General features: G+C 46.9%; 1 protein-coding gene across 4 annotated transcripts in view; it reads left to right on the top strand.

Annotated features, from left to right (window-relative positions):
• LOC115151416 (protein Jade-3) overlaps positions 1–20,350 on the top strand; it is a 33,646-nt gene extending 13,296 nt beyond the window's left edge. For 3 of the 4 annotated variants that reach the window (XM_029695331.1, XM_029695334.1, XM_029695333.1), the window contains 6 exons: positions 3,295–3,506; positions 6,264–6,431; positions 8,682–8,798; positions 9,568–10,164; positions 15,334–15,451; positions 18,297–20,350. In XM_029695331.1, the coding sequence (XP_029551191.1) occupies positions 3,295–3,506; positions 6,264–6,431; positions 8,682–8,798; positions 9,568–10,164; positions 15,334–15,451; positions 18,297–19,219 (2,135 nt within the window). In that variant the 3' untranslated portion in view covers positions 19,220–20,350. The remainder of the gene's footprint in view (positions 1–3,294; positions 3,507–6,263; positions 6,432–8,681; positions 8,799–9,567; positions 10,165–15,333; positions 15,452–18,296) is intronic. The other variant, XM_029695332.1, reaches the window with a different exon arrangement.
• Positions 20,351–24,341: the final 3,991 nt, after the last annotated feature.

Genomic DNA, 24,341 nt, shown 5'->3' with positions numbered 1-24,341 from the left:
ATCTTTTCCTCGATCTTGACCAGTCTCCCAGTCCCTGCCGCTGCAAAACATACCGACAGCATGATGCTGCCACCACCATGCGTCACTGTAGGGGTGGTGCCAGGTTTCCTCCAGATGTGACGCTTGGCATTCAGGCCAAAGAGTTCAGTCTTGGTTTCATCAGACCAGAGAATCATGTTTCTCATGGTCAGAGTCCTTTAGGTCCCTATTGGCTAACTCCAAGTTGGCTGTCGTGCCTTTTACTGAGGAGTGGCTTCCGTCTGGCCACTCTACCATAGAGGCCTGATTGGTGGAGTGCTGCAGAGATGGTTGTCCTTCTGGAAGGTTCTCCCATCTCCACAGAGGAACTCTGCAGCTCTGTCAGAATGACCATCGGGTTCTTGGTCACCTCCCTGACCAAGGACCTTCTCCGATTGCTCAGTTTGGCCGTCTCGGAGCTCTTCGGACAATTTCTTTGACCTCATGGCTGGATTTTTGCTCTGATATGCACTGTCAACTGTGGGACCTTTAATATAGACAGGTGTGTACCTTTCCAAATGTTGTATTTTTATTGAACCTTTATTTAACTAGGCAAGTCAGTTAAGAACATATTGTTATTTACAATGACGCACTACCAAAAGGCCTCCTGCGGGGGATGAGATTTAAAATAAATTAAATAAAAATATATGACAAAACACACATCACGACAAGAGACAACACTACATGAAGAGAGACCTAAGACGACAACACAATATGGCAGCAGCGCTACATGGTAGCAGCACAAAGCAAGGTACAAACATTTGGCACAGACAACAGCACAAAGGGCAAGAAGGTAGAGACAACAATACATCACGCAAAGCAGCCACAACTGTGTGTCTGTGATGGAGTCTTTGAATGAAGAGATTGAGATAAAACGGTCCAGTTTGAGTGTTTGTTGCAGCTCGTTCCAGTTGCTAGCTGCAGCGAACTGAAAAGACGAGCGACCCAAGGATGTGTGCGCTTTGGCGAGTATAGAGTGCAGTGATGTGTCCTATAAGGAGCATTGGTGGCAAATCTGATGGCCGAATGATAAAGAACATCCATCCGCTCGAGAGCACCCTCACCTGCCGATCTATAAACTATGTCTCCGTAATCTAGCATGGGTAGGATGGTCATCTGAATCAGGGTTATTTTGGCAGCAGGGGTGAAAGAGGAGCGATTACAATAGAGGAAACCAAGTCTAGATTTAACTTTAGCCTGCAGCTTTGATATGTGCGGCGAGAAGGACAGTGTACCGTCTAGCCAGACTCCCAAGTACTTGTATGAGGTGACGACCTCAAGCTCTAAACCTTCAGAGGTAGTAATCACACCTGTGGGGAGAGGGGCATTCTTCTTACCAAACCACATGCCCTTTGTTTTGGAGGTGTTCAGAACAAGGTTAAGGGTAGAAAAAGCTTTGGCCAAGTCAATAAAAATAGCAACACAACATTGCTTAGAATCAAGGGCAATGGTGACATCATTGAGGACCTTTAAGGTTTTAGTGACACATCCATAACCTGAGCGTAAACCAGATTGCAGACCAGAGAGAATACTATAGACATCAAGAAAGCCTGTCGGTTGGTTATTGACAAGGTTTTCCAACACTTTTGATAAACAGGGCGAAATAGAAATAGGCCTATAACAGTTAGGATCAGCTTGATCTCCCCCTTTAAATAAAGGATGAACCGTGGCTGCCTTCCAAGCAATGGGAACCTCCCCAGAAAGGAGAGAGAGGTTGACAAGGTCAGATACCTTATGATAGGGGCAGCAACCTTAAAGAAGAAATGGTCGAAACCACCAGAAGTTTTTTGGGGTCAAGTTTATTAAGGAGCTCCTTTAGCACGTCGGACTCAGTTACCGCCTGCAGGGAGAACCTTTGTAGCGGGACAGGGGAAAAAGAGAGAGAAGCATCGGGGATAGTCACATTAGAAGGGAGATGAGGAAATGTTGGACGGGCAAGGAGGCATGGCTGAGTCAAATAGGAATCCTGACTTAATGAAGTGGTGATTAAAGAGCTCAGCCATGTGCTTCTTGTCAGTAACAACCACATCATCAACATTAAGGGACATGGGCAGCTGTGAGGAGGAGGGTTTATTCTCCAGGTCTTTAACCGTTTTCCAGAACATCTTGGGGTTAGAACCACAGAGAGAGAACTGCTCCTTAAAGTAACTAACTTTGGCCTTCCGGATAGCCTGAGTGAACTTTTCTCATTTGCCTGAACGACAGCCAGTCAGCCTGAGTATGCGTGTGCCGAGCCTTTCGCCAAATGCAATTCATGAGGTGGAGTAACTCTGCAAGATCACGGTCGAACCAGGGGCTGAACCTGTTTTTAAATTCTCAATTTCTTTATGGGGGCGTGTTTGTTAACAATACCACTGAAGATATAAAAAAAGAAGGTCCAAGCGTCTTCGACAGAGGGGATCAAGCTGATTCTATACCATTTTACAGAGGCCAGGTCATGACGGAAGGCTTGTTCGTTAGTTTTTTAGCATGCGTCTATAACAAATCAGGACAGGTCGTTTCACTGAGCAGCTATTACGAACACAGGCTGTAAAACAGTGATCACTAAGGTCATTACAGAAAACACCAGACTGATACCTATCAGGATTATTTGTGAGGATAACATCAAGGAGAGTAGCCTTTTCTAGGTGTTTATGGAGTCATACCTTGTGGGATTGGTGATAATCTGAGAAATATTTAGAGAGTCCCATTGCTTTAGGACCTGGTCATATGGTTTAAGCATGTCCCAGTTTAGGTCACCAATCATGTTCAATCAATTGCATTTACAGCAGGTGGACTCCAAGTTGTAGAAACATCTCAAGGATGATCAATGGAAACAGGATGTACCTGAGCACAATTTTTCAGTCTCATATCAAATGGTCTGAATACTGATGTAAATAAGTCATTTTAAAAAAAAATGTTTAATACATTTGTAAAACCTAATAACCTGTTTTGGCTTTGTCATTATGGGGTGTTGTGTGTAGATTGACGGAAAACAGTGAATCCATGTTAGAATAAAGCCTGTCTATAAGGCTGTAAAGTCAAGGTGGTGAATACTTTCTGAATGCCCTGTATGGCCTGTAGCAACAGCGTTCTGACTGGGTTTGTTCCCAACGGAGGGACCTGTACAGGAGCTGTGTTCTGATTGGTGTATTATTCTGATTGGTGTATTATTCTGTCTCCCAGGGGAGGGGCCTGTACAGGAGCTGTGTTCTGATTGGTGTATTATTCTGTCTCCCAGGGGGAGGGACCTGTACAGGAGCTATGTTCTGATTGGTGTATTATTCTGTCTCCCAGGGGAGGGGCCTGTAGACGAGCTGACGCTGGAGCGCACCATGGAGGCGTTGGAGCGTCAGTGCCATGACAACATGAACCACGCCATCGACACGGTAGAAGGGCTGGGCATCGAGTACGACGAGGACGTCATCTGTGATGTGTGTCGCTCCCCCGACAGCGAGGAGGGCAACGACATGGTCTTCTGTGACAAATGTAACATCTGTGTTCACCAGGTAGGAACCTACCAGCACTGATTTTGCGCATAGTGGCTATATTGAAGAAGGCTTTACTTGCAATGAGTGTAATGTGGTGGTTTTTATATACGTTAGTTAAATGCACTGGTTATAAGTCGCTCTTGAAAAATGCTAATTAACTAAAATGTGAAGAAAAAATTATAATTCTACACATACCCAGTTCTCTGGCTTTAGCGTTATGACAATCTCTCATCCCTCAGTTAAACCCTTCTTCATCATAAATACATCTAACCCGCTGTGTTGACCCGCTGTCAATTTAAGGGCTTTATTGGCATGGGAAACTTATGTTTACATTGCCACAGCAAGTGAAGTAGATAATAAACTATAAAAATGAACGGTAAACATTACACTCACACAAGATCCAAAAGAATAAAGACATTACAAATGTCACATTATGTGTATATATACAGGGTTGTAACGATGTGCAAAAAGTTAAAGTACAAAAGGGAAAATAAATAAGCATAAATATGAGTTGTATTTACAATGGTGTTTGTTCTTCACTGGTTGACCTTTTCTTGTGGCAACAGGTCACACATCTTGCTGCTGTGATGGAACACTGTGGTATTTCACCCAGTAGATATGGGAATTTATCAAAATTTGGTTTGTTATCTAATTCTTTGCGGTTCTGTGTAATCTGAGGGAAATATGTGTCTCTAATATGGTCATACATTTGGCAGGAGGTTAGGAAGTGCATCTGTTTCCACCTCATTTTGTGGGCAGTGTGCACATAGCCTGTCTTCTCTTCAGAGCCAGGTCTGCCTACGGCGGCCTTTCTCAATAGCAAGGCTCTGCTCACTGAGTCTGTACATAGTCAATGCTTTCCTTCATGTTGGGTCAGTCACAGTGGTCAGGTATTCTGTCACTGTGTACTCTCTGTTTAGGGCCAAATAGCATTCTAGTTTTCTCAGTTTTTTTTGTTAATTCTTTCCAATGTGTCAAGTAATTATCTTTTTGTTTTCTCATGATATGGTTGGGTCTAGTTGTTGTCCTAGGGCTCTGTGGGGTGTGTTTGTGTTTGTGAACAGAGTCCCAGGACCAGCTTGCTTAGGGGACTCTTGTCCAGGTTCATCTCTCTGTAGGTGATGGCTTTGTTATGGAAGGTTTGGGAATCGCTTCCTTTTAGGTGGTTGTAGAATTTAACATCTCTAGTGGGTATCAGCCTAATTATGCTCTGCATGCATTATTTGGTGTTTTACATTGTACACGGAGGATATTTTTGCAGAATCTCAATTTTGTGAATTCTTGGTTGGTGAGCGGACCCCAGACTTCACAACCATAAAGGGCAATGGCTTCTATAACTGATTCAAATATTTTTTTTTAGCCAGATCCTAATTAGTATGTAGAATTTTGTTCCTTTTGATGGCATAGGAGGCTCTTCTTGCCTTGTCTCAGATCGTTCACAGCTTTGTGGAAGTTACCTGTGGCGCTGATGTTCAGGCCGAGGAATGTATCGTTTTTTGTGTGCTCTTGGGCAACGGTGTCTAGATGGAATTTGTGTTTGTTGTCTTGGCAGCTACCCTTTTTTTGGAACACCATTATTATTTTTGTCTGTCAGGGCCCAGGTCTGTCAGGGCCCAGGTCTGTCAGGGCCCAGGTCTGTCAGGGCCCAGGTCTGTCAGGGCCCAGGTCTGTCAGGGCCCAGGTCTGACAGAATCTGTGCAGAAGATCTAGGTGCTGCTGTTGGCCCTCCTTGGTTGGGGACAGAAGCACCAGATCATCAGCAAACATTTTACTTCAGATTCGAGTAGGGTGAGGCTGGGGGCTCCAGTTCTAGTGCCCTCGCCAAAATCGTTGATATATATGTTGAAGAGGGTGGGGCTTAAGCTGCATCCCTGTCTCACCCCACGGCCCTGTGGAAAGAAGTTTGTGTGTTTTCCAATTTTAACCGCACACTTGTTTGTGTACATAGATTTTATAATGTTGTATGTTTTTCCCTACAACACCACTTTCCATCAATTTGTATAGCAGACCCTCAGGCCAAACTGAGTCAAAAGCTTTTTTGAGATCAACAATGCATGAGAAGACTTTGCCTTTTGTTTTGGTTTGTTTCTTTGATTTGACATTTGCTCAGTACATTGTTTTCACTGAGTAATTGTACGAGTCTGCTGTTTATGATAATGCAGAGGATTTTCCCCAAGGTTTCTATTGACGCATATCCCACGGTAGTTATTGGGGTCAAATTTGTCTCCACTTTTGTGGATTGGGATGATCAGTCCTTGATTCCAAATATTGGGGAAGATGCCAGAGATGAGGATGATGTTAGAGTTTAGCCAAATGGGATTTGTGGTCTGTATATTTGATCGTTTCATTGAGGATACCATCAACACCTCAGGCCTCTTTGGGTTGGAAGGTTTGTATTTTGTCCTGTAGTTCATTTCAATGTAATTGGAGAATCCAGTGGGTTCTGGTCATCTTTAATAGTTGATTCTAAGATGTGTATTTGATCATGTATATGTTTTTGCTGTTCTTTGTTATAGAGCCAAAAAGATTTGAGAAGTGGTTTATCCGAACATCTCCGTTTTGGATAGATAACTCTTCGTGTTTAGAGTTTTCCAGTGTTCCCAGAAGTGGTTAGAGTCTCTGGATTCTTCCATCACATTGAGCTGATTTCTGACCTGCTGTTCCTCCCCATCCTCAGGTTGTCTGGATCTCTGTTATTGGTCGGGTATGTTTCTGAATTTGTCTCTCTTCTCCCTGTTAACCTTCTCTCCCTCTGTCTCTCTCTCTCCTGCCCAGGCGTGTTATGGTATAGTGAAGGTACCAGATGGTAACTGGCTGTGCAGGACGTGTGTCCTAGGCATTGACCCCCAGTGCCAGCTATGTCCCATAAAGGGAGGGGCGATGAAGGCTACGAGGGCGGGCACCAAGTGGGCACACGTTAGCTGTGCTCTGTGGATCCCTGAGGTAAAAATCAACACCTTGTTCCTTTTTATGCATCTGTCTGTCAGAAAGTGCTGTTAAAACAGTAAAGCTGACTGACGGTCCTGTATATCTCTAGCTGACTGACTGACGGTCCTGTATATCTCTAGCTGACTGACTGACGGTCCTGTATATCTCTAGCTGACTGACTGACGGTCCTGTATATCTCTAGCTGACTGACTGACGGTCCTGTATATCTCTAGCTGATGCCGGTCCTGTATATCTTAGCTGACTGACTGACGGTCCTGTATATCTCTAGCTGACTGACTGACGGTCCTGTATATCTCTAGCTGACTGACTGACGGTCCTGTATATCTCTAGCTGACTGACTGACGGTCCTGTATATCTAGCTGATGACGGTCCTGTATATCTCTAGCTGACTGACTGACGGTCCTGTATATCTCTAGCTGACTGACTGACGGTCCTGTATATCTCTAGCTGACTGACTGACTGGTCCTGTATATCTCTAGCTGACTGGTCCTGTATATCTCTAGCTGACTGGTCCTGTATATCTCTAGCTGACTGGTCCTGTATATCTCTAGCTGACTGGTCCTGTATATCTCTAGCTGACTGACTGACGGTCCTGTGTATCTCTAGCTGACTGACTGACGGTCCTGTGTATCTCTAGCTGACTGACTGACGGTCCTGTGTATCTCTAGCTGACTGACTGACGGTCCTGTGTATCTCTAGCTGACTGACTGACGGTCCTGTGTATCTCTAGCTGACTGACGGTCCTGTGTATCTCTAGCTGACTGACTGACAGTCCTGTATATCTCTAGCTGACTGACTGGCGGTCCTGTATATCTCTAGCTGACTGGTCCTGTATATCTCTAGCTGACTGGTTCTGTATATCTCTAGCTGACTGACTGACGGTCCTGTATATCTCTAGCTGACTGACTGGCGGTCCTATATATCTCTAGCTGACTGGCGGTCCTGTATATCTCTAGCTGACTGGTCCTGTATATCTCTAGCTGACTGACGGTCCTGTATATCTCTAGCTGACTGACTGACGGTCCTGTATATCTCTAGCTGACTGACTGACGGTCCTGTATATCTCTAGCTGACTGACTGACGGTCCTGTATATCTCTAGCTGACTGACTGACGGTCCTGTATATCTCTAGCTGACTGACTGACGGTCCTGTATATCTCTAGCTGACTGACTGACGGTCCTGTATATCTCTAGCTGACTGACTGACGGTCCTGTATATCTCTAGCTGACTGACTGAATGTCCTGCATATCTCTAGCTGACTGACTGACGGTCCTGCATATCTCTAGCTGACTGACTGACGGTCCTGTATATCTCTAGCTGACTGACTGACGGTCCTGTATATCTCTAGCTGACTGACTGACGGTCCTGTATATCTCTAGCTGACTGACTGACGGTCCTGTATATCTCTAGCTGACTGACTGACGGTCCTGTATATCTCTAGCTGACTGACTGACGGTCCTGTATATCTCTAGCTGACTGACTGACGGTCCTGTATATCTCTAGCTGACTGACTGACGGTCCTGTATATCTCTAGCTGACTGACTGACGGTCCTGTATATCTCTAGCTGACTGACTGACGGTCCTGTATATCTCTAGCTGACTGACTGACGGTCCTGTATATCTCTAGCTGACTGACTGACGGTCCTGTGTATCTCTAGCTGACTGACTGACGGTCCTGTGTATCTCTAGCTGACTGACGGTACGGTCCTGTGTATCTCTAGCTAACTGACGGTACGGTCCTGTGTATCTCTAGCTAACTGACGGTACCGTCCTGTGTATCTCTAGCTAACTGACGGTACCGTCCTGTGTATCTCTAGCTGACTGACGGTACGGTCCTGTGTATCTCTAGCTGACTGACGGTACCGTCCTGTGTATCTCTAGCTGACTGACTGACGGTCCTGTATATCTCTAGCTGACTGACTGACGGTCCTGTATATCTCTAGCTGACTGACTGACGGTCCTGTATATCTCTAGCTGACTGACTGACGGTCCTGTATATCTCTAGCTGACTGACTGACGGTCCTGTATATCTCTAGCTGACTGACTGACGGTCCTGTATATCTCTAGCTGACTGACTGACGGTCCTGTATATCTCTAGCTGACTGACTGACGGTCCTGTATATCTCTAGCTGACTGACTGACGGTCCTGTATATCTCTAGCTGACTGACGGTACGGTCCTGTGTATCTCCAACAGTAAATCTGACCAATAGCGTGCTAACAGTGTGTTCTTCCTGTATTTCTAGGTGAGCATAGCGTGTCCAGAGAGGATGGAGCCCATCACCAAGGTGTCCCACATCCCTCCATCCCGCTGGTCTCTCATCTGCAGCCTCTGTAAACTGAAGACTGGAGCCTGTATACAGGTGAGCGAGGTGGTTGGACTGTTTGTGTGACATATTTACGTGACTAGATATCACACGTCTCTTGTTTTTTGTTTTGTTGTTGTTCACATTTGTAGTCTCTTAATTTGTAATATATAGTCTGGTTTATCTTTTTGTATTGGCTCGTGAAGTGTGTATTAAGTAAGGGGTTGTTTCGAGACCCCTTCTGTTATAGTAAATTCATCAGGGACCCCCCTCATAATCAGAACACGACTACAGTGAGACAGAGATGGCGTATAAGGAATGTGACTGGCAGTGCATGGCTGTATGAACCAGGTCTCAGGGCCTGGGAAGGAACGTTTTATAGGCCCATCTAGCATCAAAGAGAACATTTAACAGGTTTCAAGCACGTTTCCTGCAGTTCTACACATTTTGCCATGAGGCAGAGAGAACTTTGCAGTTTAAAGCTTCAATTACATTAATGTTTTGGGGCAGGGGTGGGGGGGTGTAATACGAGAAGTATTGAGTTGAGAAATGTATAATTGGTGGGGGTACTGTGGATATCGGCATCCGTGTGAGCCTCCAAGGCCCATGATGCTCTGGGGTAAGAACAGACGTATCGTTACCTCGGCCAAAATGAGTTTCATTTGTTAGTGATATTCATTAAAAAATGACATGTTAAAAAAATGAAAATGTAATATATATTTTTAAATCTGGCTGCGGACCTCCTGCAGTACCTCTGCAGACCTCACTTTCACAACCCCTGAGTTAATGAACCCATACCTTCTCCTCCTCCCTCCATCCCTCTTAGTGCTCAGTGAAGAACTGCACCATCCCGTTCCATGTGACGTGCGCCTTCGAGTACAGCCTGGAGATGAAGACCATCCTGGATGAAGGAGACGAGGTGAAGTTCAGGTCCTACTGTCTGAAGCACAGCAAGCCCAAGAACCAGGCCTCCTCCGACCCCCCAGCCCCCGGCCTCAGCCCCTGTCAACCAGCCCACAACAAGCAGCCCAAGGCAGGGGAGCCAGGCTCCGGTCTCAGCCCCTCTGAGCCAGCCCACAACAAGCAGCCCAAGGCAGGGGAACCAGGCTCCGGTCTCAGTCCGGCCCGGCCCAAACCCCCCGTAGACCCAGAGAGGGGGGGCCTGAGGGCCCAGAGGTTACTAGAGCTGGAGGAGGAGTTTTCTACTCTGATTCACCCGGAGGAGCTGGCCCTGAACCTGGGTCTCCCTCCCACCTTGCTGGACTTCATCTACCAGTACTGGAAATTGAAGAGGAAGAGCAACTTCAACCGTGCTCTGCTGCCCCCTGGTGAGGAGGAGGATAACTTGCTGCTGTTGCCTCATGAAGACAGCATCCACACACGAATGAGGATGTTCATGCATCTCCGACAGGACTTAGAGAGGGTTAGTATGACTTATATTTAAATAGATATACACTCGGTATACAAAACATTAAGAACACCTGTTCTTTCCATGACATAGACCGACCAGGTGAGTCCAGGTTAAAGTTATGATCCCTTATTGATGTCACTTGTTAAATCCACTTCAATCAGCGTAGATGAAGGGGAGGAGACGGGTTAAAGAAGGATTTTATTAGCCTTGTGACAATTGAGACATTGTTTGTGTACACTACCGTTGAAAAGTTTGGTCACTTAGAAATGTCTTTGTTTTTGAAAGAAAAGCAAATTGTTTGTCCATTAAAATAACATCAAATTGGTCAGAAATACAGTGTAGACATTATTAACAATGTAAATGACTATTGTAGCGGGAAACGGCAGATTTTTTTTTTTTAATGGAATATCTACATAGGCGTACAGAGGCCCATTATCAGCAACCATCACTCCTGTGTTCCAATGGCACGTTGTGTTAGCTAATCCAAGTTGATAATTTTAAAAGGCTAATTGATCATTAGAAAACCCTTTTGCAGTTATGTTAGCACAGCTGGAAACTGTTGTTCTGATTAAAGAAGCAATAAAACTGGCCTTCTTTAGACTAGTTGAGTATCTGGAGCATCAGCATTTGTGGGTTCGAGGTTTGTGGGTTTGAGAAACAGACACCTCACAAGTCCTCAACTGGCAGCTTCATTAAATAGTACCCACAAAACACCAGTCTCAACGTTAACAGTGAAGAGGCGACTCCGGGATGCTGGTCTTCTAAGCAGAGTTGCAAAGAAAAAGCCATATCTCAGACTTGCCAATAAAAAGAAAAGATTAAGATGGGCAAAAGAACAATCTTTTGGGGCCTCCCACGCTTCCTATTCTGGTTGGAGCCAGTTTGCGCTGTTCTGTGAAGGGAGTAGTACACAGCGTTGTACGAGATCTTCAGTTTCTTGGCAATTTCTCTCAATGAATAGCCTTAATTTCTCAGAACAAGAATAGACTGACGAGTTTCAGAAGAAAGGTCTTTGTTTCTGGCCATTTTGAGCCTGTAATTGAACCCACAAATGCTGATGCTCCAGATACTCAACTAGTCTAAAGGCTGGTTTTATTGCTTCTTGAATCAGTACAACAGTTTTCAGCTCTACTAACATAATTGCAAAAGGGTTTTTCTAATGATCAATTAGCTAATCCAAGTTTATCATTTTAAATGGCTAACACAACACAGGAGTGACTGTTGCTGATAACGGCCCTCTGTACGCCTATGTAGATATTCCATAAAAAATCAGCCATTTCCAGGTACAATATTCATTTACAACATTGGTCAACTTGGATTAGCTAACACAACGTGCCATTGGAACACAGGAGTGATGGTTGCGGACAACGTAGATATTCCATTAAAAATCAGCCGTTTCCAGCAACAATAGTCATTTACAACATTAACAATGTTTACACTGTATTTCTGATCAATTTGATGTTATTTTAATGGACCAAAAATACGCTTTTCTTTCAAAAGGACATTTTGGACGTTTTGTAAGTGACCCCAAACTTTTGAACGGTAGTGTACGTGTGCCATTCAGAGGGTGAAAGGACAAGACAAAAGATTTAAGTGCCTTTGAACGGGGTATGGTAGTAGGCGCCAGGCGCACCAGTTTGTGTCAAGAACTGCAACGCTGCTGGGTTTTTCACACTCAACCCTTTCCCGTGTGTATCAAGAATGGTCCACCACCCAAAGGAAATCCAGCCAATTTGACACAACTGTGGGAAGCATTAGAGTCAACATGGACCAGCATCCCTGTGGAACGCTTTACCACCTTGTAGAGTCCATGACACAACGAATTGAGGCTGTTCTGACGGCAAAAGGGAGTTGGGGGGGGGGGGGGGGACTTTATATTAGTTTTGTTTTAGAAGACGTTATCCACACTCATACGGATGGTCATGCACATTAAATTATACTACACTGAACCAAAATATAAACGTAAAGTGAAATAAAAAGTAAAAGCTCCCAGAAATGTTCCATACGCACAAAAAGCTTATTTAGCTCAAATTTTGTGGACAAATTAGTTTACATCCCTGTTAGTGAGCTTTTCTCCTTTGCCAAGATAATCCATCCACCTGACAGGTGTGGCAAGAAGCCGATAAAACAGCAGGATCATTACACAGGTGCACCTTGTGCTGGGGACAATAAAAGAACACTCTAAAATGTGCAGTTTTATTTCGCAACACAATGCCACAGATGTCTCAAGTTTTGACAGAGCGTGCAATTGACATGCTGACTGCAGGAATGTCTACCAGAGCTGTTGCCAGAGAATTTAATGTTCATTTCTCTACCATAAGCCGTCTCCCAGCATTGTTTTAGAGAATTTGGCAGTACGTCCAACCGGCCTCAACCCCAGGACTTCCACATCCGTCTTCTTCACCTGCGGGATCGTCTGAGACCAGCCACCCGAACAGCTGAAGAAATACTCCTCAGTTTCAGTCTGTAATAAAGGCCATTTGTGATGGAAAAACTAATTCTGATTGGCTGGACCTGGCTCCCCAGTGGGTGGGCCTGGCTCCCCAGTGGGTGGGCCTGGCTCCCCAGTGGGTGGGCCTGGCTCCCCAGTGGGTGGGCCTGGCTCCCCAGTGGGTGGGCCTGGCTCCCCAGTGGGTGGGCCGATGCCCTCCCAGGCCTACCCATGGCTGCGCCCCTGCCCAGTCATGTGAAATCCATAGATTAGAGCCTTATTTCAATTGACTGATATCCATATACGGTGCATTCTAAAGTATTCAGACCCCTTCTCCTTTTTCAACATGTTGTTACTTTACAGCCTTTATTCAATTCCCCCCCCCCCTCATCAATCTACACTCAGTTCCCCATAATGACTAAGCGAAAACAGGTTTTTAGAAATATGTGTACATTTATTTAAAGAAAAACGATATTTAAATAAGTATTCAGACCCTTTGCTATGAGACTCAAAACTGAGCTCTGGTGCATCCTGTTTCCATTGATCATCCTTGAGATGTTTCTACAACTTCATTGGAGTCTAGCTGTGATAAATTCAATTGATTGGACATGATTTGGAAAGGCACATACCTGTCTATATAAGGTCCCACAGTTGACAGTGCACGTCTGAGCAAAAACCAAGCCATGAGGTCGAAGGAATTGTCTGTAGAGCCCCCGAGACAGGATTGTGTCGAGGCACAGATCTAGGGAAGGGTACCCAAAAATGTCTGCAGCATTGAAGGTCCCCAAGAACACCGTGGCCTCCATTCTTAAATAGAAGAATTTCGGTACCACCAAGACTCTCTTCCCGGCCAAACTGAGAAATCGAGGCAGAAGGGCCTTGGTCAGGGAGGTGAGCAAGAACCCCAATGGTCTCTCTGACAGCTCCAGAGTTCCTCTGTGGAGATGGTTGTCCTTCTGGAAGGTTCTCCCGTCTCTGCAGCACTCAACTAATCAGGCCTCTATGGTAGACTGGTCAGACGGAAGCCACTCCTCAGTAAAAGGCACATGACAGCCCACTTGGAGTTTGCCAAAAGGGACCTTAAGGACTCTGACCATGAGAAACAAGATTCTCTGGTCTGAAACCAAGAATGAACTATTTGGCCTGAATGCCAAGCGTCACATCTGGAGGAAACCTGGCACCATCCCTACGGTGAAGCCTGGTAGCAGCATCATGCTGTGGGGACGTTTTTTAGTTGCAGGGACTGGGACACTAGTCAGGATCAAGGGAAAGATGAACGGAACAAACTACAGAGAGGTCCTTGATGAAAACCAGCTCAGGACCTCAGGCTGGGAGACGAAGGTTCACCTTCCAACAGGACAACAACCCTAAGCACACAACCAAGACAAAGCAGAAGTGGCTTCGGGGCAAGTCTCTGAATATCCTTGAGTGGCCCAGTCAGAGCCCGGACTTGAACCCGATTTAAACATCTCTGGAGAGACATGAAAATCACTGTGCAGCAACGCTCTCCATCCAACCTGACAGAGCTTGAGAGGATCTGCAAAGAAGAATGGGAGAAACTCCCCAAATACAGGGGTGCCAAGCTTGTAGCTTCATACCCAAGAATACTCGGGTCTGTAATCACTGCCAAAGGTGCTTCAACAAAGTAGTGAGTAAAGGGTCTGAAAAAACAAACAAGGCGAAAACATTGTATTTAATCAATTTTAGAATAAGGCTGTTATGTAACAATGTGGAGAAAGAAAAGGGGTGTGAATTCATTCTCAATGAACTGTATGAACTGTACAAATGTTGCATGTTGAGTTTCTATTTTATGAACTCTGAGCTCTTTCATATCTGAGTTGGCTGCTTATATGGGATGGCAGGTTGCCAGTTCTAATCCAGGGTCTTTCAGGACGAATCTGCCACCGTGTTGTTCCCTGCAAGAGAGGAATTAGGTTATGGGCCCGTGCATATCATAACCATCTTTTCAGAATGTAAAAAGGTTAAGCAAGGAATGAGAGTAGGCTACCTGCCGCGGTAACAGAGAGAGGGGGGTTGTCAGTGAGGGGGGGTTACAGTAGGGAGGGTTACAGTAGGGAGGGGGGTTTGTCAGGGAGGGAGGGAGGGTTACAGTAGGGAGGCGGGGTTACAGTAGGGAGGGGGGGTTACAGTAGGGAGGGGGGTTGTCAGTGAGGGTGGAGGGTGACAGTCTCTGGTCTCTGGAATGGTTAGGGGTCAGGCCTGGGGGCCAAAGAGGTTAGGGGTCAGGCCTGGGGGCCAAAGAGGTTAGGGGTCAGGCCTGGGGGCCAAAGAGGTTAGGAGTCAGGCCTGGGGCCCAAAGAGGTTAGGGTATATAAAAGTGCTTCAGAAAGCGGGAATATTGGGGGTGGGGAATGAGTGCAAATCAGAAGAGCTCAAATCTCAATTCCTGTAGATATTCCCTCAAATTTAAGCTAAAATAGGCATATGAAGAATTGTTTCCAACACACAAGTTTTACTAAATTCACACACAAGTAGTCAAATGTAAAAATAATTATACAAGGATCCAACCTAATAATAATAATAATAATAATAATAATAATAATAATAATAATCATAATAATCATCATGATGACAAGTGCAATAGATCTCTAGCTTGACCTCTAAATCAATTCATATATCCAAGGGGGAGATGCAAACTAAAAACAGCCACCAGATGGAGACAGATTGCTGGGTGGCTTAGGGTGAGTGTTTTGTTAGTTGACCTGACGGCAGTGTTGTGTCCCCTACAGGTGAGGAACCTGTGTTACATGGTGAGTCGGAGGGAGAAGCTGAAACTGTCTCAGAGCAAAGCCCAGGAACAGATCTTCAACCTCCACGTCAAACTGCTCAGCCAAGAGATCGCCGCTGGTAAGATTGTGTGTGTGGCCGTATCCGAATACCTGTACTTGCATTCTAAATAATAGGCATTTTGGATATGTGAAAAAAATAACTTTTTATAGTATGTGAAATTAGCATGCTTTAAATGCCAGGTTGTCATACTCATTTATGCATTTTTAAAAATGATATATTTTTATTTAACTAGGCAAATCAGTTAAGAACAAATTCTTATTTACAATGACGGCCTACCCCGGCCAAACCTGGACGACACTGTGGCCATTGAGCGCCACCCTATGGGACACCCAATCACGGCCTGATGTGATACAGCCTGGATTCGAACCAGGGACTGTAGTGACGCCTCTTGCACTGAGATGCAGTGCCTTGGACCGCTGCGCCACTCAGGAAGCGATATCCCTATAGGGCTAATTAGTTAGGGACCATCAGTAAATTTAAGTACATGGTACAATATTATAAAATGTCAAGAGCTCCAAATTTCAACGACTTAACCTCAAACCAACTATAAATTGTAAAACAAAAATCATATTAACGAGACAACTAAAAGATGTGCAACATGAAAATATCTTCCCATTGTGCAATTTATTGACAGCCCCTAACTAGCCCCAGAGCTCCTCAAAGCCACTCTCGTTTGGTGTCAGTCAAGGCCACTGCATTTCTTTATGACCAAGCCACAAAACGAGGCCAAATCAGAAGTTCAGTACCCCTTTAAAACTTCTTATGGCTTGAATCCCGTTAGCGGGATCGATATGACAACAGCCAGTGAAAGTGCAGGGCGCCAAATTCAAAACAACAAATATCTCATAATTAAAATTCCTGAAACATACAAGTATTATACACCATTTTAAAGCTTTACTTCTTGTTAATCCAGCCACAGTGTCTGATTTCAAAAGGCTTTACGGCGAAAGCAAACCATATGATTATGTTAGGTCAGCGCCTACACACATAAAAAAAACACAGCCATTTTCCAGCCAAAGAGAGGAGTCACAAAGCAGAAATGGAGATAAAATTAATCACTAACCTTTGATCTTCATCAGATGACACTCATAGGACTTCATGTTACACAATACATGTATGTTTTGTTCGATAAAGTTCATATTTATATCCAAAAATCTGTTTACATTGGCACGTTATGTTCAGTAATGTTTTGCCTCCAAAACATCTGGTGATTTTGCAGAGAGCCACATCAATTTACAGGAATACTCATCATAAATGTTGATGAAAATACAAGTGTTATGCATGGAACTTTAGATAAACCTCTCCTTAATGTAACCGCTGTGTCAGATTTCAAAAAAGCTTTACCGAAAAAGCACACCATGCAATAATCTGAGTACAGCGCTCAGACACAAAAACATGCCATACAATATATCCGCCATGTTGGAGTCAACAATAGTCAGAAATAGCATTATAAATATTCACTTACCTTTGATGATCTTCATCAGAATGTACTCCCAGGGATCCCAGTTCAACAATAAATGTTTGTTTTGTTCGATAAAGTCCATCCTTTATGTCCAAATACCTCCTTTTTGTTCGCGCCTTTAGTTCACAAATCCAAATTCTCGACGCGCAGGTCAGACAAACTAAAAAAATCCCATTACAGTTCGTAGAAACGTCAAACGATGTATAGAATCAATCTTTAGGATGTTTTTATCATAAATCTGCAATAAAGTTTCAACCGGAGAAATCCTTTCTCTTCAGAAATGCAATGGAACTGAGCTACCTCTCACGTGAGTGCGCATGGCTGAGGCTCATGCCCTGCTGGCAGTCCTCTCACTCAATGAGCTCTTATTCTCCCCAACTTCACAGTAGAAGCCTCAAACAAGGTTCTAAAGACTGTTGACATCTAGTAGAAGCCTTAGGAAGTGCAAAATGACCCCACAGACACTGTAGTTTGGATAGGCAATCACTTGAAAAACTACAACCACTTCCAGTTTGGATTTTTTCTCAGGTTTTTGCCTGCCATATGAGTTCTGTTATACTCACAGACATCATTCAAACAGTTTTAGAAACTTCAGAGTGTTTTCTATCCAAATATACTAATAATATGCATATCTTAGTTTCTAGGCGTGAGTAGCAGGCCGTTTACTCTGGGCACGTCAGTCATCCAAGCTACTCAATACTGCCACCATCCATAAGAAGTTAAAAGTTTCTATGGGAGGAGATGGGGACTAACCCATAATTCTGATTGACTGTCATGCTGTTGTGGGAGGAGATGGGGGCCAACCCATTGATAAGGGAATTTATATGTTTAAGGTAATGACTAAAGAACTCCACCCTGAAGCATAATTGTTAGTTGTTATATATATATATATATATATATAATTAGAATGATAAACTTCAGTCCAATAAGGTTTGGTCGAGACAAGTAGAAATGTGTGTGACTAAGAAAATACAGAGAACAATTGAACTATTCATGACCTGACCTGATTAGAATTCTGAGAAACTTACGACAGGACAGGGAGTTCTGTCAAGGTTCATCTAATCTCGGAAGGGATAAACGAGTGGTGAGAACTATGGGGAAAAGATACATCCCACCTACTGTTTGTGTGTCGGTATGTGCGTGTATTAGGTAGGGAGGGAGGAAGTTATGAAATGGCATGTCTTTGTATTATGGACTTTAGAACGTTCTCTGAATAAACTGTACGGACCTTTTGCATAAGGTGAGTCTTTGCCTAATTATTATTAAACCCAGGGTCTTACAAACCTCGGGGATTGGTCAAAGCTTAAATAAGTGTTAGTTATTATCATTGGGATTGAAAATTCTCATGACACCCATCATTCTGATTGGCCCTCATGGTGTGGGAGGAAATGGGGACTAACCCATCATTCTGATTGGCTCTCATGGTCTTTGTCTCTCCAGGTCTGCCGGTGGACAGCATGTTGTTCCGGCCTCCTCCGAGAATCACCCTGAAGCTGAAGATGCCCAAAGTGTCGCTGGGTAACGGGAAGACCGGCTCCAAGTCAGGCAACGGCCCCCTGTGTCCAGATAACAGCGGGAACGTTCACCAACGCAGTGGGGGAGGGAAGGGGCTAGGGAAGGGAGGGGGGCTGGGGAAGGGTAAAGGAGGAGGGAAGCCTCAGCTCCATGGACGAGGCAAGAGAGAGGAGTGCTCCAATGGCAGTCTGCTGTCTGCTTCAGGTCAGTCACGTAGGGAGGGGAGTAATGCCGCTGGACCAACACTGACTAACCGTGCCGCCAGGGGCTCAGCCCTGACCATTAAACAGACTGGCAAGCCTCTAATGGGTAAGCCGTTGACACTCCACGCCGCTCTACATGGCCACCCTTCCAATGGAAACGGCAAACTGGACCAAGAGCAGACGGGGCCCGTCCCTAGATCCAACGGCATGATGGAGAAGATGGTGGCCGTGGCCCAGAAGGACAGCTCTTGTCAGACCCCCAGCGAACAGGAAACCAGCGAGGGTTCAGGGGTCAAGGCCAGCCAATCAGTCAGTTTCAGTGATTCCACCATGGAGCACTTCAGCCGGTCGTTCAAGGAGGCGACGGTCAGCTTGGTGCGGACCACGGAGGACCTGCGGGGGGACAAGCTGTCCCAGGGGGGTAAAGGTACCAGATCAGCCAAGGACCGACCCTGGGCCAAACCAGTTCCTGGAGTCCCCCAGGGACTCGGTAGTACCAGATCACCACCCTACCAGGAGACGGATGGATACTGCCCTGACCTGGAACTCAGTGACTCGGAGCCAGAGGCTAAAGGTCAGAGGTCGAGGCAGGGTAGGGTAAAGCAGAGCCTGGGGGGGTCCAGTAGGACCTCAGTACAGAGGTGACAGCCATGACATGACCTTTGCCCCGGCTCTGTCAGAACGAGCAGCTCTCTGGTCACGGGGCAGAGCCAGAGCCCCTACAATGGCTGGGCCATCTATCTATTGTACACAGGGACACTGGGACAGCAGCACAGGACTGATGCATGACAGGCGTCCTGAACCAGATCATCGCCTCAGTGGGACTCTAAGCCACATGTCTTCTCGAATGGATTTTTTGTTCTCTCTCCCTCCATGCTCGGTGTGAACGGAAAGCCCTTAGACTGTCTTCTGATTAAACTACTTGTCTTTTTTATTTCTCTCTTCTCTCGATAGAAATGATTAGAGCCTGACTGATGGGGGTTTCTTTTTTGGGGGGGGGGGGGACAACTTACTGATGTCGATTTAGTGATTTGCATCGGAGAAATTAAAGTGTAATTTTTCCACACTGAAGTCTAGTAAATTGCCATCCAAAATAGCAATTGTCCAATAAATATGCTTGAAATGTCTTTTTATTTTATTTTTTTAATTTTTAATTTTATTATAATTATAATTTTATTTTTTTCATCTTATCGGTCGCGCTCTATAAATGATTTTCTGTTCTGCACTCAACCTCCCTATCTAGGTTAACATCTACATAATAGGTGAATCTGGTTAACATCTACATAATAGGTGAATCCACTCAACCCCCCTATCTAGGTTAACATCTACATAATAGGTGAATCTACTCAACCCCCCTATCTAGGTTAACATCTACATAATAGGTGAATCCACTCAACCCCCCTATCTAGGTTAACATCTACATAATAGGTGAATCCACTCAACCCCCCTATCTAGGTTAACATCTACATAATAGGTGAATCTACTCAACCCCCCTATCTAGGTTAACATCTACATAATAGGTGAATCCACTCAACCCCCCTCTGTTTCTTTTGCGATCTCTTGAACTGCCAGCTGTCCTTTCACATCATTTCAGATGAGGAAACTGTCGATGAACACTCAGTTCTTCCATTTGTCTCCTATTTCCAGAGGGAGTGTTGTAATCTCTTTCTAAGAGAATTATTGTTTTTGATATGTATGAATATGAAATTCACTGACTGTGTATTGGTATGATTTTGTATCCTTTTTACTAGGGAATAAATAGTATATTTAATCAAATTGGATATTTTGTGACATTTTTGACCCCTGGAACAGAAGAGCTGCAGTGTTATGGAACCTGATGCTCTGGTGTATGTCTGGTGGGGGTGTATGTCTGGTGGGGGTGTATGTCTGGTGGGGGTGTATGTCTGGTGGGGGTGTATGTCTGGTGGGGGTGTATGTTTGGTGTATGTTCTGACTGGTGGGGGTGTATGACTGGTGGGGGTGTATGTCTGGTGGGGGTGGGGGTGGTTGACTGGTGGGGGTGTATGTCATGTCTGGCGGGGGTGTATGTCATGTCTGGCGGGGGTGTATGTCATGTCTGGTGGGGGTGGATGACTGGTGGGGGTGTATGTTCTGACTGGTGGGGGTGTATGTTCTGACTGGTGGGGGTGTATGTTCTGACTGGTGGGGGTGTATGTTCTGACTGGTGGGGGTGTATGTTCTGACTGGTGGGGGTGTATGTTCTGACTGGTGGGGGTGTAAGTTCTGACTGGTGGGGGTGTATGTTCTGACTGGTGGGGGTGTATATCTTGACTTGTGGGGGTGTATGACTGGTGGGGGTGGGGGTGTATGACTGGTGGGGGTGGGGGTGGGGGTGTATGACGGGTGGGGGTGTATGTCTGGTGGGGGTGGTTGACGGGTGGGGGTGTATGTCATGTCTGGCGGGGGTGTAGGTCATGTCTGGCGGGGGTGTATGTCATGACTGGTGGGGGTGTATGTTCTGACTGGTGGGGGTGTATGTTCTGACTGGTGGGGGTGGATGACTGGTGGAGGTGGAGTCCACTATCTGATAGATAATAATGCTTTCCTCTTTGTTATTCTGAGTTTCAGATCACTGATGTCTGTTTTCGAGCAGTAATATTAAAATAGCTTGTTCTGCTGCACCCCTGTGGACCAATTCAAACATGAGATGAAAGGCGTCCCAATTTAGCCCAACTAAATATACAGTACTTCACATGATTTTCAGTTTGTAAAGGACTGGTCTGACTGGTGGTGGAGGGTCTGACTGGTGGTGGTGGAGGGTCTGGGTGGTGAGGGTGGAGGGTCTGGGTGGTGGTGGTGGAGGGTCTGGGTGGTGGTGGTGGAGGGTCTGGGTGGTGGTGGTGGAGGGTCTGGGTGGTGAGGGTGGAGGGTCTGGGTGGTGAGGGTGGAGGGTCTGACTGGTGGTGGTGGAGGGTCTGGGTGGTGAGGGTGGAGGGTCTGTGTGGTGAGGGTGGAGGGTCTGTGTGGTGAGGGTGGAGGGTCTGGGTGGTGGTGGTGGAGGGTCTGGCTGGTGAGGGTGGAGGGTCTGGGTGGTGAGGGTGGAGGGTCTGGGTGGTGAGGGTGGAGGGTCTGGGTGGTGAGGGTGGAGGGTCTGGGTGGTGGTGGTGGTGGAGGGTCTGGGTGGTGGTGGTGGAGGGTCTGGGTGGTGGTGGTGGAGGGTCTGACTGGTGGTGGTGGAGGGTCTGGGTGGTGGTGGTGGAGGGTCTGGGTGGTGGTGGTGGTGGTGGAGGGTCTGGGTGGTGGTGGTGGAGGGTCTGACTGGTGGTGGTGGAGGGTCTGGGTGGTGGTGGTGGTGGTGGAGGGTCTGGGTGGTGGTGGTGGAGGGTCTGGGTGGTGGTGGTGGAGGGTCTGGGTGGTGGTGGTGGTGGTGGAGGGTCTGACTGGTGGTGGTGGTGGTGGAGGGTCTGGGTGGTGGTGGTGGTGGTGGAGGGTCTGGGTGGTGGTGGTGGAGGGTCTGGGTGGTGGTGGTGGTGGTGGTGGAGGGTCTGGGTGGTGGTGGTGGTGGTGGTGGAGGGTCTGGGTGGTGAGGGTGGAGGGTCTGGGTGGTGGTGGTGGTGGAGGGTCTGGGTGGTGGTAGAGGGTCTGGGTGGTGGTGGTGGTGGTGGAGGGTCTGGGTGGTGGTGGAGGGTCTGGGTGGTGGTGGTGGAGGGTCTGGGTGGTGGTGGTGGAGGGTCTGACTGGTGGTGGTGGAGGGTCTGGGTGGTGGTGGTGGTGGAGGGTCTGGGTGGTGGTGGTGGTGGTGGTGGAGGGTCTGGGTGGTGGTGGTGGTGGTGGTGGAGGGTCTGGGTGGTGGTGGTGGAGGGTCTGGGTGGTGGTGGTGGAGGGTCTGGGTGGTGGTGGTGGAGGGTCTGGGTGGTGTTGGAGGGTCTGGGTGGTGGTGGTGGAGGGTCTGACTGGTGGTGGTGGAGGGTCTGGGTGGTGGTGGTGGTGGAGGGTCTGGGTGGTGGTGGTGGTGGTGGTGGAGGGTCTGGGTGGTGGTGGTGGTGGTGGTGGAGGGTCTGGGTGGTGGTGGTGGAGGGTCTGGGTGGTGGTGGTGGTGGAGGGTCTGGGTGGTGGTGGAGGGTCTGGGTGGTGAGGGTGGAGGGTCTGGGTGGAGGGTCTGACTGGTGGTGGTGGAGGGTCTGGGTGGTGGTGGTGGAGGGTCTGGGTGGTGGTGGTGGAGGGTCTGGGTGGTGGTGGAGAGGCTGGGTGGTGGTGGATGGTCTAACTGTACAAGACTGGTCTCTACTGTCTGTCCTTCCGGAGCCCAGTCCTCCTCCTTCCTACTGGCCTCCACTATAACCAGTCACAGCCCAGTCCTCCTCCTTCCTACTGGCCTCCACTATAACCAGTCACAGCCCAGTCCTCCTTCCTACTGGCCTCCTCTATAACCAGTCACAGCTCAGTCCTCCTCCTTCCTACTGGCCTCCACTATAACCAGTCACAGCCCAGTCCTCCTTCCTACTGGCCTCCTCTATAACCAGTCACAGCCCAGTCCTCCTCGTTCCTACTGGTCTCCACTATAACCAGTCACAGCTCAGTCCTCCTCCTTCCTACTGGCCTCCTCTATAACCAGTCACAGCCCAGTCCTCCTTCTTCCTACTGGCCTCAACTATAACCAGTCACAGCCCAGTCCTCCTCCTTCCTACTGGCCTCCACTATAACCAGTCACAGCCCAGTCCTCCTCCTTCCTACTGGCCTCCACTAACCAGTCACAGCCCAGTCCTCCTCGTTCCTACTGGCCTCCACTATAACCAGTCACAGCCCAGTCCTCCTTCCTACTGGCCTCCACTATAACCAGTCACAGCCCAGTCCTCCTCCTTCCTACTGGCCTCCTCTATAACCAGTCACAGCCCAGTCCTCCTTCCTACTGGCCTCCACTATAACCAGTCACAGCCCAGTCCTCCTTCCTACTGGCCTCCACTATAACCAGTCACAGCCCATTCCTCCTCCTTCCTACTGGCCTCCTCTATAACCAGTCACAGCCCAGTCCTCCTCCTTCCTACTGGCCTCTTCTATAACCAGTCACAGCCCAGTCCTCCTTCCTACTGGCCTCCTCTATAACCAGTCACAGCCCAGTCCTCCTTCCTACTGGCCTCCTCTATAACCAGCCCAGTCCTCCTCCTTCCTACTGGCCTCCTCTATAACCAGTCACAGCCCAGTCCTCCTCCTTCCTACTGGCCACTATAACCAGTCACAGCCCAGTCCTCCTCCTTCCTACTGTCCTCCACTATAACCAGTCACAGCCCAGTCCTCCTTCCTCCTGGCCTCCACTATAACCAGTCACAGCCCAGTTACCTTCCACCTGGCCTCCACTATAACCAGTCACAGCCCAGTCCTCCTCCTTCCTACTGGCCTCAACTATAACCAGTCACAGCCCAGTCCTCCTCCTTCCTACTGGCCTCCACTATAACCAGTCACAGCCCAGTCCTCCTTCCTACTGGAGGTATTTTGACATGCATTGACAGGATGTGCTTTGAATATAGTTAGTAATTGTCATGCAAGTCAGGATTTTTGGCTTTCAGTTTAGCTATCAAATCAACCAAATTGATTTATAAAGTCCTTTTTTACATCAGCGGATTTCCCAGCAGCCTAATTGTTACCAAAAATCGAAACGGAGATTCCCTGAAAACAAAAATCTGACATGTATTGATTTATCTAGAGGAATCCCCCACGCTTGTCTCAAAGCAGCGCTCTGGCGCGGTCCCTATCACAAAGGTGCTGACATTATCAGCTAAGTGACCACACACTACTGTTGCTCTAAATT

The sequence above is a fragment of the Salmo trutta genome, chromosome 17 (genome assembly GCF_901001165.1).
Source record: "Salmo trutta chromosome 17, fSalTru1.1, whole genome shotgun sequence".
Taxonomy (NCBI): domain Eukaryota; kingdom Metazoa; phylum Chordata; class Actinopteri; order Salmoniformes; family Salmonidae; genus Salmo; species Salmo trutta.
This window is presented reverse-complemented; position numbering and strand designations above follow the sequence as displayed.